The sequence below is a fragment of the Leopardus geoffroyi genome, chromosome D1 (genome assembly GCF_018350155.1).
Source record: "Leopardus geoffroyi isolate Oge1 chromosome D1, O.geoffroyi_Oge1_pat1.0, whole genome shotgun sequence".
Classification (NCBI taxonomy): domain Eukaryota; kingdom Metazoa; phylum Chordata; class Mammalia; order Carnivora; family Felidae; genus Leopardus; species Leopardus geoffroyi.
Genome location: NC_059329.1, coordinates 16262756 through 16280090, shown reverse-complemented (window position 1 = coordinate 16280090; position 17335 = coordinate 16262756). Strand labels below are relative to the sequence as shown.

Here is a 17335-nt window from a genome sequence, read left to right as displayed (position 1 = left end):
ATGCTTTCTCTCTCTCAAAATAAAAACAAAAATAAAGAACTCACATTCCTCGGGACAGTCAGACATTAATTGAACAAGTTAATTAACTGCCAGCGTGCTAAACGCTGCAGAGCTGAAGCACAGGGTACTTCCTACAAAAGCGTCTAATAGGACGAAGGTGACACACATGTTCGCCAGGGGAGTTCAAGGAACTCGCGTTTCGCAGAACAAAATTGAGGAAATGTGGCCGCGGAAAGGTCAAGTAGGCCGGGAACCAGAGCATACGTCCTCGGATTTAACGATGAAAAGGAGTCATTGATGATGCTAGTGAGAGCCATTTCATACAGTGGGAGTTGATGAAGCCTCGACAGACAATCTACTCTTTGGCAGCCTAGGGGAAGAAGAATAGGGCAGCAGCTGTAGGCAGAAGACTAAGTCGAGGGAAGGCCGTCTTTAGTCTGGGGAGTCTTCCACCAATTTGCAAGTTGAAAGAAAGGAATCAGAAGAACTAGACAGTTTGCAGTTAAAGATAATGAGGACACGTGTTCGTGTGTTCGCTTGTAAATATTTGTTTGCTGTATCCTTTGCTCCGGGGACTGTATTAGTCACGTATGGTACAGTGGTGAACAAAATACACGTGATCCCTGCTCTCCTGAAGCTTATATTCTTTTTTTAAAAAGGTTATTTATTTATTTTGGAGAGAGAGAGAGCGAGAGTGAGAGCATGTGCATACAAGCAGGGAAGAGGCAGAGAGAGAACCCCAGGCAGGCTCCGTGCTGATAGCTGGACCCCATGAACCACGAGATCATGACCTGAGCTGAAATCACTCAATGAGTCTGACACTTCACCAACTGAGCCACCCAGGTGCCCCTGAAGCTGATATACTAACAAATAGTAAACAAGTCAGCCGATGAAGATCTAATCATTAGAGCTACAAGGGGTGCCTGCCCGGCTCGGTTGGTTGAGCAGCGGACTCTTAACATCGGCTCAGGTTGTGGTATTGCTATCGTGGGATTGAGCCCGGACTCAGGCTCTGCACTGAGCGTGGCACCTGCCTTCCCTCTCTTTCTGCGCCGCCCCCCCCCCAAAAATAGATAAATGGTCATTTTAAAAAATCGGGAGGGAAATAAATCAGGTCCCGTGACAGAGGCCGGGGTGTGTGTGAGGGGACAGAGGTCTTTAAGGAATGCCATTTGCTTGGAGCTATGAAGGATAAGGAGCCAACTGCGTGAGGAGGGGTGGGGGGAGTGCTTTCGATAGAGACAATAGTAAGTACAAAAGCTTTGAGGTGGGAAAGAGGTTTGGGTGATCCAAGAACTTCCGAGGGCCACTGCAGCTGCAGCAAGGTGAGCTGATGTAGGAGGGGTAGGCAGGATTCAGATCACGTAGGTCCTTGTCGACGAGGGCAGGGAATTCGGAGTGCACCTTCAGCTCATCGGGAAGCTACTGAAAATTGACGGTAGTGATGCAGAGTAGGGTCAGGCAAGAGGGAATAGAGGAGTCCGGGCTAGGCGCTTACAGCAGTCAACAGGTCAACGAAAGACAACCCTGTGGCTGAGGGTGGAGGCAATGGGGTAATAAGGAGTAGACAGATACAGGAAATATTTCAAAGGTTGAACCCATAGGCCTTGGGGGTGGATTGGATATGGGAGATGAGGGGAAGATTGAGATAATATGCAGGCCTTCTGGAAGGATTTTTTTTTTTAATTTTTTTTTAACGTTTATTTATTTATTTATTTATTTATTTTTAATTTTTTTTTATTTAAAAAAAATTTTTTTTTGAACGTTTATTTATTTTTGGGACAGAGAGAGACAGAGCATGAATGGGGGAGGGGCAGAGAGAGAGGGAGACACAGAATCGGAAACAGGCTCCAGGCTCTGAGCCATCAGCCCAGAGCCCGACGCGGGGCTCGAACTCACGGACCGCGAGATCGTGACCTGGCTGAAGTCGGACGCTTAACCGACTGCGCCACCCAGGCGCCCCGACGTTTATTTATTTTTGAGACAGAGAGAGACAGAGCATGAACAGGGGAGGGGCAGAGAGAGAGGGAGACACAGAATCTGAGATGGGCTCCAGGCTCTGAGCTGTCAGCACAGAGCCCGACACGGGGCTCGAACTCACGGACCGCGAGATCATGACCTGAGCCGAAGTCGGACGCTTAACCGACTGAGCCACCCAGGTGCCCCTGGAAGGATTATTTTTGAAGAGGAGACAAAAGGGAAAGTGCAGTTGACTCGAGAGCCCATTTAATAAACATTTACTGAGTGCCTTCCAAATGCCAGGCCATGTGCTGGGTGTTGGACATACGGAGAAGACAAAGGCATGGGTAGAGCCAGTCCTTGTGGAAAGGCAAACCTACAACCAAACAAACTCTGATGCCACCTGATTTGCACAGTAAGAGAAATTTGCACAGTCGTGGCACAGAGGTGGGAGTGCTTCACGCTGCCTGGGGTACTGGAGGGAAGAGGAGTCAGGGAAGAAGTTAAGGCTAGGTCCTGTGGAAGGTGAGTGTAGAGGTGGGGAAGGGAATCTAAGGAATCCCAAGCTCTATGACCTTGATTTTTTTTGCGTGAAGAAGGAGCCGGTCTTTTGCTACGCGTAGGCACTAGAAGACCTAAGAACTGCTGTATATTCTTGGCTGTGTTCTCCAGAGGTGGGGTGGCTGGATTTGTAGCTTCAGCATCCATCATGATGCCTTGGTTCTAGTCACAGGGCATTTCATCATCCAGAGATATCACTGAGGGCATGGGCATATTCCGCCCCCCCCCACCCCAATCTTAATTTCCCCCAAGTTACTTCTTATTATTCTATTATTCATTCAGCAGCATTTAATAAGCATTTACTGTGTACCTGGCATAGAATAAATGAATGAATAATGAATGAATGAATGCACAAAAGAATAAACGGTTAAATGAATGAACAAGAATTATAGTTTATCATTGACAGTAGGAACAAGATGTAACTGAAAATTTGAAAACAATTATATTTTTAGCCACCCTACCTTTAGCACTGAAACAGGTTTTGAAGCTGCCTAGATTACGCACTATAAAAATAGCTGTTGTTTATTGAGACTTGCAATGAGTCAGGCCCTATGCTAAACATTTTACATATGTTTCTCCTTTACTCTTCTTACAATCACCCCGGAGGCAGATGTATCATCCTGATTATACAGATGAGAAAACAGGTTTCGGGAGGCTGAATGGCTTAATGGCTTACGCATTCAAACCCAGGTCTAATTATTCCAAAGTCAGATCTCAACACTATGCATAGTTTTCATTCTTCCCCTACTTTTAAAAGACACTATGCTTTTGTATAAACATTACTTGAGCATTTGAGCCTGTGCCCTTTTAGTTCCTGAAAATGTTAAGAGTGGAGATATTGAAAGCTCCTACTTTTGCTGGCTGGAAGAAGAGACGTGCATCTACAAATAGGGACAGTGATCTTTGATTCTAGTGCCACTGACTGTGGTCACCTACCCAATGTTTTCTACCATTGCCATCATTTCACTCTTTCCTGAAAACTAATTGCACCAGTGAGTACCGAGCATGTCAATATCAAGCAATTTATACAGATGACTAGTTCATAGTTCTGCTATGTGTACTGGAGAGTTATAAGACATGACACTTGCCTTCGGAGAGTTTCCAATTTAGCAAAAATCAGAAATAAGACCACAAAAACTCAATCAAAGACAACTAGCCAGTGTGTCCTTGGGGACTGAATTGTGTGTCTATAAACAAAGAATTTGGAAGACACGACATTTGGCGTCATGTGGAGCAAGGAAAAGTAAGATCTGTTGAGTCTTTTTTTAACCTAACACATTACGTGTTAGATATTATGTTACATTCTTCACATACATGATCTCATTTTAATGTATCATCCAATCCTATTCAATAAACACTTCCTGAGCTTCTACTACATTTACGCAAAATACCAGGGGCGCCAGGGTGGCTCAGTCAGTTGAGAGTTCTGACTCATGATCTCAGCTCAGGGTCATGAGTTCAAGCCCTGCGTTGGGCTCCATGCTGGGCATGAAGCCTACAAAAATCAATAAATAAACAGGGGCACCTGGGCAGCTCCTCGGTTAACATCCAACTCTTGATTTTGCCTTAGGTCATGATCTCATGGTTCCTAAGTTCAAGCTCCACATCAGCTTCTGAGCACGGAGGCTGCTTGAGATTCTCTGTCTCTCTCTGTCTCTCTCTCTCTCTCTCTCTATCTCTCTCTCTCTCTCTGCCCCTCCTGCATGTGCTCTCTAAATATATAAACAAGTAAATAAACAAACTTTATAAAAAAACAAAAATAAACCCAAATCAAAATACCTTACTAGGTGTTATTGGTGAAAGAAATATGAACATGACTTTGTTCCTGTCCTCAACGAATTCAGAAAATAGACATGTATACAAATACAAATGTCTATGATACAGGGCTATAAATACAGTGATTATATAATTTATTGGGCCACTTTTGAGAATCAACAGGATATTAATAATTACTGAAGACAAACCCAAACATAAACCCAAACTGTTCTAAACAAACCAGGTCGTATCACCTTACGAATGAAAGAGCTTAAAGTGAGGGGCGCCTGGGTGACTCAGTTGGTTGGGCGGTCGGCTTTGGCCCAGGTCATGGTTTCACAGCTCGTGGCTTTGAGCCCCATGTCGGGCTCTGTGCTGCCAGCTCAGAGCCTGCCTAAGGTCTGCTTTGGATTCTGTGTCTCCCTCTCTCTCTCTGTCCTTCCCCCGCTCGTGTTCTGTCTCTGTCTCTCTCAAAAATAAAAACGTTAAAAAAATTTTTTTTAAAAGGAAAGTTTAAAAAAGAAAGAAAGAAAGAAAGCAAGCAAAGAAAGAGCTTGAAGTGGTAGGAAGACAAAGGAGCAGTTGGGATGAATCAGGGAAGCCCGGGGACAGAAGTGGATTTGAGCTGGGCTCGCTGCAGGGGACAGCATAGGCAATAGGCATGTAAACAAAATAATTTCCAGTACCTTAAGGGGTAAACAGTGAGGCGGGGGTGGAGAGGAGGACTAAGGCATCTCAGAGGAGGTAACATTTAAGCTGACACTTGAATGATAAGAAGGATCAAGAAATTCAAAGACAAAAGAAAAACAAGTCACAAGAATAGTCTCATCCCAGCAGTGATCTTCAAGGTCAGTAGGGCCAGCCTCCCACTCATGGGGTTTGGTAATAATAAAGAAGCAGAAGTGGAAGGAAGTGATACCCCAGAGCAAGAATGGATGTCACCGAGCATAATGCCTGTTCCTAGGAGGCCCTCAGTAAATGCTTGTTCCTCCCTCCTCTCCCGCTCAGCAGGTAATGAGAGTGAGAGAAGGTTGTTTTTGTTTGTTGTTGAGAATGGAGAAAATGTTGGGCATGAACCCAGGTTATGGGGAAGAACCGGCAGCGAGGGAGATATTAAAAATGTATGGGGCGCCTGGGTGGCGCAGTCGGTTAAGCGTCCGACTTCAGCCAGGTCACGATCTCGCGGTCCGTGAGTTCGAGCCCCGCGTCAGGCTCTGGGCTGATGGCTCAGAGCCTGGAGCCTGCTTCCGATTCTGTGTCTCCCTCTCTCTCTGCCCCTCCCCCGTTCATGCTCTGTCTCTCTCTGTCCCAAAAATAAATAAACGTTGAAAAAAAAAATTAAAAAAAAAAATGTAAAGGAGGGGCAGGCTCAGTCTATTGAACATCTGGGATTCCTGATTTCGGGTGGGATCATGGTCCCAGGTCCTGGGATCAAGCCCTGCATAGGCTCCACACTTAGTGTGGAGCCTGCTTAAGATTCTCTCCCTCTGCCCCTCTCCCCCACTAGTGCGCACACTCTCTCTCTCTCTAAAAAAAAAAAAATAATAATAATAAAGAAAAAAAAAAGAAAAAAGCAAAGGAAAGGTGGTAACCAATGGGATATTTTATTTAAAAAGGATGGATGTCAGGGCCATGTTAGCCTTAGATAGGAGGCATACTTCATTGTCCTAGGTAGGAACAAATAGAAGTCTGCATGTGGGAGGTGGAAAGTTAATGAAACTTCTATGGTAAGGCTTTGATTTGAAGGTGGGCTTATGGATAGGAGGACAGATTTGGAATGCTGCCGTGGGGGAAAAAAATACACTTTAAGAACAGTGGTTGGTTCTCATCCTTGACTGCATATTAGGATCTTCTTGGGAGACTTAAAAAATGATGCTGGGGGGGCTCCTGGGTGGCTCAGTCGGTTGAGCGTCCGACTTCGGCTCAGGTCATGATCTCACGTTCCGTGAGTTCGAGCCCCGCGTCGGGCTCTGTGCTGACAGCTCAGAGCCTGGAGCCTGTTCCGGATTCTGTGTGTCTCTCTCTCTGACCCTCCCCCGTTCATGCTCTGTCTCTCTCTGTCTCAAAAATAAATAAACATTAAAAAAAAAAAATGATGCTGGGTGCCCAACCCCAAAGATTCTGATATAATTCCTCTGGGATGGGGCCCAGGCACCAGTGTTTTATAAAGTGGCTGTGTTGACGCTAATGAACAGCCGTGATTGAGAACCACCAGTAAGAGGCTTGCAGAGGGCTCAGCTGAGGTGTGGGAACAGGAATTTGTTGTTGAGCCAACAATCAGCTTGGTTACACGCCTCTCTCCAGCACCAACTATTCCTGGAGCAGAAGCTGTGAAATTAGAGCGTGGCACTTGTTTGAGGTTGGTAAGACGCTAAGCTGAAGAAGGGCGTGAGGATAGAGACTGGGGAAAAAGAATTGAACTGGCCAACCATAGGCTCTAATCTGATAGAATAAGAGTAGATTCAGACGAAATCTAATAAAATAATAACAGCAATACCAAGCAATTTTTTTAAGTGCCATCTACCAACTACTAAAATAAGGGATTTATACAAATTCTCATTTACTCTTATACAGCTGTGGCTCCCATTATCCCCACTTTATACATGGGAAGGTGAAGCATAGAAGTTTCCCAGGGGAACTTGGCTGGCTCAGTCAGAAGAGCATGAGACTCTTGATCTCAGGGTTGTGAGTTCAAACCCATGTTGGGTGTAGAAATTACATAAATAAATAGATATTAAAAAAAACGAAAAGGAAACGTTCCCAAGTTTATAGAGTTAGTAAGTGTCAGAACTGGGATTTGAAGCCATATCTGACTGACTCTGGAGCCTGAACTCTGGCTGGGCAGGAGCAACAAAGTGTGAAACTTGGGAGGACGGGAGCTTGTGACAATCTACTGGGTTCTGAATGGGACTTAGACCCAGAGGAAAGAAAATGAGAGGGTTTCCAAGGGCGACAATGAAAAGTGAGGGGATGGGTCTCCTATCAAGAGACCAAGGCCCCTGATGTATCGGAGGAAGAATGGGAAACCAAATTGGATGGGCACATTGGCAGTCTCAATCTGTCAATGGCATATCTCCAGGTGGTAAAAAGAATCTAGGAGACACTAAAGGGTTATGTAGGGGATGACTGACATGATAAAGAGCAATGTTTAAATTTCATCAACCAGATGAAGAGCTAGAAGGTCACCAGGGAGACTTCTGCACTGAAATATTGTTTTCTCCCCGTGTTCCTTGTCTTGTCCTGGTAGCCAGAGATGTTACTTACTCCAAACTTGGCACTCAGGGCTGAAGACATTGCCCACTCTTTAGCTATAAGATACCTTCCCAGGGCTCATACCTAAGATCACAGTCTATTTTCAAAGACCAATAAAAGGCTCTGCAAATTGACTAGTGTTAGGAAATCAGGGTGGGACACTTGTCACAAATGTTGCTACCCCTGTAAGAGAAGGTTATTCAGAAATATAATTTTGTTATAAGGTCCTGGGTACAAAGGAAGCATGGTACACATACTAATACCATGACAATCCCACAAGTTCGTCATGGACCCCCATCAACGTCACCTGTCAACAACCAACCACCCCTGAACTAATTCAAAAAGTACCCAAGGGGACCAACGCATCATAGATGGGGATGGTGTAGGTTCTTTCTTGATCTGATTAGACCAAATGAAATGTATACCTAAAGAACGAATTTTCAGATTTTTGTGTCTGCCCAGCCACACATTATTTTCAAATTAGTGAATAAGTTCAAATTGTTGGTGCACAGTAATTTTAGGAGAACCGAAGAGGCAAAACAAATAGGTAGGATTCTCTGGGTGATGACCAAGACAATGCTGGGACCTGAGGCACCTGGGTGGCTCACTGAAGCGTCTGACTTTGGCTCAGGTTATGATCTTGTGGTTCATGGGTTCGAGCCCCACGTCGGTCTCTGTGCTGACAGCTCAGAGCCTAGCAGGCTTTGGGTTCTGTGTCTCCCTCTCTCTCTCTCTCTCTTCCCTTTCCCCGCTCACACTCTGTCTGTCTGTCTGTCTGTCTGTCTGTCTCTCTCAAAAATAAATAAGCATTAAAAAAAAAATGTTGGACCTGATGAGGTCGCAAGAAACCTGGTGAGCTGAGCTAGCTGGTTATGGTACCCTGGGAACGGGGAGATTTTTTTTCTGTCAGAGGGAATATGAATTCTGCAAACTAAAGCTGGCAGTTTGGGGAAATGTGTTTAACCCACTTACTTCCCTCTCTGGTTGTCATCTTGCTTTCCTACTTTTCAACTTAAGTTTATCCTGGAAGTGGAGCATTTATCCCAACAAAATGTGCCTGGTGTGGTCTCTCAGTGATTAAAGACATCTGCTTAGTTTGCATTAACGTCTATGCGGTACCTGGACCTCTCTGAGGGTATCTTTTTTTTTTTTTTTTTAATTTTTTTTTCAACGTTTATTCATTTTTGGGACAGAGAGAGACAGAGCATGAACGGGGGAGGGGCAGAGAGAGAGGGAGACACAGAATCGGAAACAGGCTCCAGGCTCTGAGCCATCAGCCCAGAGCCCGACGTGGGGCTCGAACTCACGGACCGCGAGATCGTGACCTGGCTGAAGTCGGACGCTCAACCGACTGCGCCACCCAGGCGCCCCAGAGGGTATCTTTGCTAAGCATGTAGGAGGCTGATACTGCTTCATTTTCCTCGGGTGTATAAACTGAAGAAGCAATTTTTACCGGCTATGAGGCCAAAGAAAATGGGCCCATTAGCCTTTGGTCTTAGTTAGCCACTACCAGATGTTGCTTGAGCATATTTCGAGAAGAACTTTATCTGTTGAACCTTCTTTTGGAAAATCAAAATATTAGCCCACAAACCATGTAAGAGGGAAAATGCTGTACTATAGAGCTTAGGCAGGTGTGATATAATCATTTTATCGAGATTATGGTATGGGCAAACATTTTTTCTTCTAAGTAATGAAGTAGCTTGAGTTAAAAAAAAAAAAAAGCCACATTTCCTTAAAAAAAAAAAACTTATAGAAAGCTAAAATCATGAAATCTGTTTTAGCATGTTGAAAACATTTGGAGTTTTTTTAAGGCGGGGGGGGGGGGGTGCCTGGCTGGCCCAGTTGGAGGAGCACGTGTGACTCTTGATCTCCACGTAGTGAGTTTGAGCCCCAAGATGGGTGTAAAGATTACTTAAATCAATAAACAAACTTAAAAACAAAAAAAAAGGAAACATTTGAGGTTTTTAAGAGAGCATCAAAGATGTATATCTTCCAGGTTGAAATTACTTGGAATTCTAGATTCTAAATATTTTAAATTGAAGTCAAAATGAAATCATGTATAAATTAACCTGGGATTTTTTTTTCCTTCTAGGTATATTTAGGTAAATAAATGAGGACAGGACATGAGACTGGCAAAGAATATTTGCTGGGAGGACCCATTATGGTGATCAAATTCCAAGTAGCATTTTCTAGTTGCAGCTCATGACTTACAAAAAAAAAAAAAAAAAAGAATTCTGTGTTTTAAACAGAGATGATGAAAACCTCAACTTTGTTTATGAATCTTTTTCTTTTTAAAAATATCTTTCCTACAGACCAGTTCTCTAGGAGCCGGCCAACAACGCAGGCCTAACACTTTAGCTAACGGTTTCATAGTTCAAAAGCCAATAAGTAGGGTATGGGGAAAACAAATGGAAATGGCCAAGACATCTTGGGAAGCACTTTACTACAATTAATAAGTGACTTCACTGAGGACAACTTACCCTCCAGAAGCCATATTTACCTCAGATCATCCAAACTATTATATTCAATAGTAACTAAAAGTCCAAAGGACTGGATTTGTGTGTTATTTTTATTTTATTGTTTTTAAGTTTATTTTTATTTATTATGAGAGAAAGATAGAGAGCAATCAGGGGAGGAGCAGAGAACGAGAGAGAGAGAGAGAGAGAGAGAGAGAGAGACAGAATCCCAAGCAGGCTTCACACTGTCAGCACAAAGCCTGACATAGGGCTTGAACTCATGAACCGTGAGATCACGCTGAGCTGAAATCAAGAGTTTCAGTTGCTTAACCAGTTGAATCACCCGGGAGCCCCTTAAATACAATTTATAAATATAAGGATACTGTGTACATTATCATATAATTCATCTCTATTCCTAAAGTGTCACATTTTCACTAATCTCTTTGAACTGGGGAGAAAAAAAAAAAAAAATATATATATATATATATATATATATATATATATGGAGATAGCGAGACTGGACCTACCAAACACTGAAATGGAACCCAGAAGAAGATCCAAGGATTCGTAGCTTAATTCTGCACCATCTATGCTTCTTACCAGAAAACTGCAAAGGGCTGACATAAGTAAGTTGTAAGGATATCTGAGTATCTTACAAGAACATTATGCAGAATCATTAACGGTTTTAGCCCTGGCAGGATTCCTAGGTGAGAAAGGGCAGCTATTTCATATTCCCTCCTCACTTTTGTTTTTTGTCATGACCTCAACCAGACTCCTTTTGAAAGTAATCACTTATTTGTGAACACAAAACCCTTTCCTTTGCCTGGTCTCATTTCTTTTTCTTTCTTTCTTTCTTTCTTTCTTTCTTTCTTTCTTTCTTTCTTTCTTTCATTCTTTCTTTTCTTTCTTTCTTTCTTTCTTTCTTTCTTTCTTTCTTTCTTTCTTTCTTTCTTTCATGTTTCTTTGGTTTTGAGAGAGATACAGAGTGCAAGCAGGATAGGGTCAGAGAGAGAGGGAGACAGAATCTGAAGTGGGCTTCAGGCTCTGAGCTGTCAGCACAGAGCCTGATGCGGGGCTCAGACGCAGGAACGGTGAGATCATGACCTGACCTGAAGTCAGAGCCTTAAATGACTGAGCCATCCAGGCGCCCCTGGTCTCATTTCTTGAGTGGCCTGGGCAAAGAGACCCACCAGCAAGCAGTGGCCTGTTTTAAATTCTTAGGCTCCTCTCCCTCCCACTTATTTTTGCCCTCTTTCCCTTCACATTCCTGCTACTTGGAAAGGCAGTGAGGCAAACAAGGCCTCACGCTTTAATATTTTATTAAGGAACAGGGGCACCTGGGTGGCTCAGTTCGTTAAGCGACCGTCTCTTGGTTTGGGCTCAGATCATGATCTCACTGGTTCCTGAGATCCAGTCCCCACATCCCGGCTCTGCGCTGACCGAGCTGAGCCTGCTTGGAATGCTCTCTCTCTCTCTGTGTCCCTCTCTTTGTCCCTCCCCCAATTGTGCCACTCCCTCTCTCTCAAAATAAATAAATAAACATAAAAAAAAAAAAAAAAAAAGGAACAACTTAGCCATTCTCTCCCTAGGACGGGCACAAGGTGCAGGGTTATTCCCTTGCATGAGTGGATGTTTTAAAATCTGGGCGGGAGATGACATTCTAAATTTAAATTTATAACAAAAAAGTTGTAAGGGGAACTTTCTTCGTGATCTCAAGAATAGGCTCTTTACACTTCTGTACTACCTTTCCATTGGCTGTGTGAAAATAAACAAAGACGACCAAAGGAGAACAGGCTATTTATTCACTGCTTGCTAAGCGAGGGAGCCGGCCACCTTCACTTAGTTTGGTACTCAACGGCAGGCAGGGAAAACGGGGAGGCTTGAGGTGTGCTCTGATTGGAGGTTGTTGGCCTGAGAAGCCGGAGGGAGGCTAACCGGAAGAGGCGCTGTTCTGTGATTGGTTTGGGGAACATATTTGGCTTTCTCTGATTGGCCCCGGGTTGGAAGCAGGGGCAAAAACCGGGGAAGCTGGCAGTCAGTGACCAAGCGCTGCTCGTTCTGGGCCCGTCACTGCAGAGGCTGTGGTCTGGCTTCCCAAGCCGGTTGCTGCAGAGGTGGGGGGTCGGAGTTCTGTTGTCGCACACGGTCTGGCCACTGTCCTGTACTGTCTCTCGGCTGGGGGAGACCCAGGTTTTTCTCTTCTCTTGGCCTAGGAAGCTTCCCAGCTTCAAATTTTTGTTTTATCTGGGACAAAATAGCGCTCCCGACGCATCAGGACACGACAAGTATTTATGGGCACAAATACTGGAATAGCTTCCTAGGGAGAGTCAGGCCTGGGGAAGAATCGCCCTCCGCCTTCTGGTTCCTACTTCCACCAGAAGTGACTCCTCAGCAGCTCTCCCTTCCCCTCGGGACAGGCTGGCTCCCCCCGCCGCGTCTCCCAGCCTGGCCTCCCGGCGCCAGGCAGGTCGCAGCCCCGGGCCCCCGCGCGCCCCCATCCCGCGTGCCCCTTCCGGTCCCCACTCCCGGGCGCGCGCCGACACCTCCGGGCCACTAGTTCCGCGCGTTCCTGGATGGAGGCGCGCCCGGAGGGGCTCGGACGCGACACCCCGGTCCTGCAGCAGCCCCCGCGGCCCGCGGGGGACGTCAGGTCAGCTCTCCTGTCCCCCAGCCGCGGCCCGGACGGCTCGTTCTCGGAACGAGTCCTTGCTCAGGAACAAGCAGCTCCTCCTCTGGTCACAACCCCCGATTTCCACTGCCAAGGGGCGAAGACAGGGTGGACTCTTCCCGGCCACCGTGTCCCCCTCATTTCTCCTCAGCTGTGGAAAAAGCCAGCCCCGCTTCCCGCTCAGAAAGGAACCCGTATTGCCCCCTCGAGTCTCCGTCCTCGGGGCCCCCATCTGTGTGAGAGCACGGCCGTCCATTTTCTCCTCAGGGAGGTTCCCCGGCCCGCGTTCCTCCGGCCGCGAAGCCGGGAGGCCGTGACTCCGAGGCTGGCGCGGCGGTGGCGGAGCTCTCGCCATCTTGTCTGTAGGAGGAGCCGCGGCCGCCGCCGCCATGCGGACAGGCAGGGGGAGGGGGAGGCGAGGGGGAGGGGGCGGCGGGCAGGCGGGGGAGGGGCAGAGCAGCCGAGTTAGCTCAGCCCGGGCGGCGACTCTGGCGGCGCCATGAGAGCGGGCAGCGGCGGAGGTAGGGCTGGGCGGCCGGAGAGCCGGCGGGCGCGGGCGGCCCTGCGGAGCGGCCCCCGGAGCGGGGCGGGGGCGGGGGCGGGGGCGGGAGGAGGAGGCAGCGGCGAGGGGCCGAGTGGGGGCGGGCGGAGGTTTCCGAGGAGGAAGGAGCCGCCGCCATTTTGGGAGCTTCGAGTCAACAATAAAGGACCGAGGGTGCCGAGCGGGAGTGGCCTCGGTGGTAGGACTCGGGCCCGAGCCGCGGGGAGTGGGGTGAGGTGGTGGGGTCGAGGTCAGCGGTGCGGTCGGGGCCGCGAGAAGCCCCTCGGCTGGCGTGGGGGGCGCTCTGAGGCGGAGGCCTGAGGCCTGGCCGGGCCCCGGGGAGGAAGGCGGGCGGCGGACGGCTGCCGTGTGGGGTGGGGGCGCCTGAGAGGAGTCGAATATGGGAATGTCGTGCGCGGTGGGGTCCGGAGAGGGAGCGGGCGGAGTACTCGGAGGAGCTTTATGGAAGTCGAGGGGATGTGGGACCACAGGGGCGGCAAGGACTTAGGGGGATGGTGGAGGTTATAGGGTACGAGGCGGCCCTATAGGGGGCGGCAGGGATATGCAGTGTCGGAGGGCTCGCTTTGGAAGAGGACCCGCTGCTGTTTGGTTGGAATAAGGCCTCGTAGGTCGGTAACAAGAGACCGATTGTGGAGCCCCCGAGTCGTGGAGGAAAAGAGGGGCTTTCTGACTTTAGGGTTTCTCTTTGGGGCCTTACAGGGGGAATCCCTATTGTTTTCTGTCCGCGGAGTTGCTTCCCTGCTCTTGTGGCGCAGATGCGATTACAGGGCCCCAACCCCTTTGTGTTGATGGTCACAGGGGGCTCACTTGAAGTGTGTGAGGATTTTTTTTTGGGGGGGGGGAGGCGTACGGGGGGAGCGAGAAATTATTGCCCCACTATTACGGGGCTCAAATCACTGGCTTGTTTCTTTCCCTTAGCGCTCACCCCCTTTTCTCTTCCACGGTCCCCTCTTCCCCTCAGAATAAAACAGTCACTCCAACTTGCAGACCAAGCTTAGAGAAACTGCGCCGCATTTGCAAACAAAAGCTCTTGTCTGAGATGACGATACTGTTTTGGGTGTGAAACTGTCAATTGCTAACTACAATCTGGGAAGTGCTGTAATTAACTCGGCAAGGGGCTCCTCCCAGCTAGTCTACGTTTCGTTCGTATTTTTGAAAATGTAGAATGTAACTTGCAAGGCTAAATTGGGAAGGGTAGGAGGATTATTTCCTTCTCTGAGACATAAAGCTGCAGTGCAGGTTTTGGTTCAAGTAAGAAGGGAGTACTAGTTACATTTTGGATCTAGGGAGAGGAGGTCTTACGTGCTGGAGGGACAATAATGGTATCTTTTAATCTTTAGAGGCTGCCCTCTTCATCCTCTTACTGCTTTGCAAGCGAACAAGTCTTGTGTGAACTCCGTGATATTGTTGATCATAATATAAACCTGTCAATACAGGAAACTGTTTAATGCCTTGAAATGCTATTAACCACGGTCTGCATAAGGGATCAGATTCTAAGAGACTTAGAATAGACAGCTTTGTGTATGTAATAATCAGGATTTGCTTGTCAGCAACTTTATTTACAATTTTTAAAAAAGACATAACCAGTTGTCTTTTAGAAAAGTTCTATTGTTTTTGAATCCTTGGTGTTTGGCCAGAAAATCAACACCAATCAATAAGCTGGTGTATTTTTGGTAAGAAATATGAAGGAGTTTAAAAAGAACCCAAGAGAGTAGTCCTTTTATTTTCTGGCCTTTGTAAATCGTTTTATTTACTACATTATAAAATAAGAGTTCGATTTGGGAAATAATTAAAAATGGCAGTTTGGCCAGTTCTTTTTTAAAACAACTATTAATTAGTACTCTGGATTTCTTGGAAAGTTTGGTTAAAGTTACTAGTGTATTTTAGTTTTTACCACATTTTTTTTCAACAGGCAATTTCCTTTTTGTGTTTTTATAGATAAGTACATTTAATAACAAAGCAAATATTTCAAGTTAGGATATGCTTTTTGAAAAGTGTTATTGGCAATGTATGTGGCTAATAGTTTTTTAGTATTCAAATTTTATTAAGGGGGCTAAAGATTTTCTTGGCTCTTTCTCAAGCAAAAGATTGTGACATACAGACGTGTATCTCTTACTTCAGCTATAGTTTTATTTATTTATTTATTTTTTTTTTCAACGTTTATTTATTTTTGGGACAGAGAGAGAGCATGAACGGGGGAGGGTCAGAGAGAGAGGGAGACACAGAATCGGAAACAGGCTCCAGGCTCTGAGCCATCAGCCCAGAGCCCGACGCGGGGCTCGAACTCACGGACCGCGAGATCGTGACCTGGCTGAAGTCGGACGCTTAACCGACTGCGCCACCCAGGCGCCCCAGCTATAGTTTTAAAGGGCAAAACCTAAGAGAAAAAAGAAAATTTATTTTTCTTCATGAAGGTCAACTTCTATGGTTGAAATTCATAAAGGCACAAATGTGGGGTTTTCTTCCTGAAAGCATAAAGTTAAGTCAAAAGCTCAATTTCAAGAATTCTCAGTTGCTGTCAGAAGTAGGGGAAAAAAATTAATACATTGTCTTGCCTTGTTCTAAGATGTGTATTGTAAATTTTACTAATTTTACAATTAGCAAAATTGTGTGATACTTCTTTGAGTTGTAATGCAATTAAGTGTAATGAATCATTGACTTTTAAAGGTGTCAGGGACTTTTAAAGAATTCATGAGGGAGGAAACTGAAGGGAAGATATTATCATTTGACAACTAATGCTAATTTAATCACAATGTCTTTTTACCTAATCATCTTTGGGTTGCTTTGAACTGACAATTTAAAATGTTTGAGATTGGTCTCATTTGGCCTGGTTTTTGAGGCAGTTAATCTTTGTGTGTCTCTCGTAGCATGGTTAGTTTTGGTCTAAGTAGATCTATATTTTTAATTCTTTAATAGAGTGATTTCCTCTAAAGGGGTTGTTTAAAAGGGAAAGTTTCTAACTTTCCTGTGTTTGCTAATTAAACTTTCTCTTTGTTTCAGATTGAAGTGAGTGAATTCAGATACATAACTCAACCTTGTTAGAGGGCTTTTTAAAAAATAAAAAGTTGATTCGGTGCATGAGAGCAAGTTACTGCTGCTTACCGTTCAGAGACTTACAGGTGCTTGCCTGCATTGCAATAAAGGACTCATATATTGAGCAAGACTTATATTTATCTCTTCGTTTTGGAGAGCCTAATAAACTGTTATTACAGTTTCTCTACTGACTTTCAAAAGTTTTGAAGTTTGAAAGAGACACCTTTACAATTAATACAGCATGAGCACGGCCAGAACAGAGAACCCTGTTATAATGGGTCTTTCCAGTCAAAATGGTCAGCTGAGGGGCCCTGTGAAGCCCAGTGGTGGCCCCGGAGGAGGGGGCACACAGACACAGCAACAGATGAACCAGCTGAAAAATACCAACACAATCAATAATGGCACTCAGCAGCAAGCACAGAGTATGACCACCACTATTAAGTAAGTGTTAGAATAAATCAACACACTTGGGAGACCAAGGAGGTTTCTTTTTGTTACTTTGTTGACTACTTTATACCTTATTTAACCATTTTGATTGCAAATAGAGGACAGATGGCTTTGTATTATGGGCAGTGGGTATTTGCAATGGAATAATGTATTTTTGTCGTAATTAATACAGGCTTGTTAAATAACAGACACAGATGATATATATTAATTTTGTATACATTACTTTTTGAAACATTTCTGGCTTTCATAATTAGCTCAGATTCATCTTGTTTTTGCCAGTATGGCTTTTTCCCTAGTGTTGTAACTGTACCTTACCCTAGATGAAGTGGCAGTTAGAGCCAATTTCAAGTTTTAAATTTAAAGACTTATCCAGCCTTCTGAGTCATACTTACTGAGAGGAAATTTATCTGTAACTTTTTTTTTTAAGATAATGTTACTTTATTTTTTTTTTAAGATTATGTTACCTGTAGTTTAGTTTTGTTTTATAAGCTTTCTCGTTTTACACATATACAGTATTACAAGCTGTTATGTATCATAGGGAACTCAAGATTTTGAACTCATGGAAATGTACATCTCTGAATAGTCCCAATTCCCTTTGTTGACTCTTAAAAACTTAGGAGCCTCATCTTACCACAGAATAAT

The 17335-nt window shown here is 45.3% G+C and overlaps 1 protein-coding gene across 8 annotated transcripts in view; it reads left to right on the top strand.

Annotated features, from left to right (window-relative positions):
* The first annotated feature begins 12509 nt into the window (after positions 1-12509).
* Positions 12510-17335, top strand: part of DDX6 (DEAD-box helicase 6) — a 36761-nt gene continuing 31935 nt past the window's right edge. For 2 of the 8 annotated variants that reach the window (XM_045483051.1, XM_045483050.1), the window contains exons 1-2: positions 13266-13391; positions 16214-16687. In XM_045483051.1, the coding sequence (XP_045339007.1) occupies positions 16488-16687 (200 nt within the window). In that variant the 5' untranslated portion in view covers positions 13266-13391; positions 16214-16487. Of the gene's footprint in view, positions 12634-13085; positions 13173-13265; positions 13424-16213; positions 16688-17335 lie in introns of those variants that run through there. The other 6 variants (XM_045483052.1, XM_045483055.1, XM_045483058.1 and 3 more) reach the window with 6 other exon arrangements.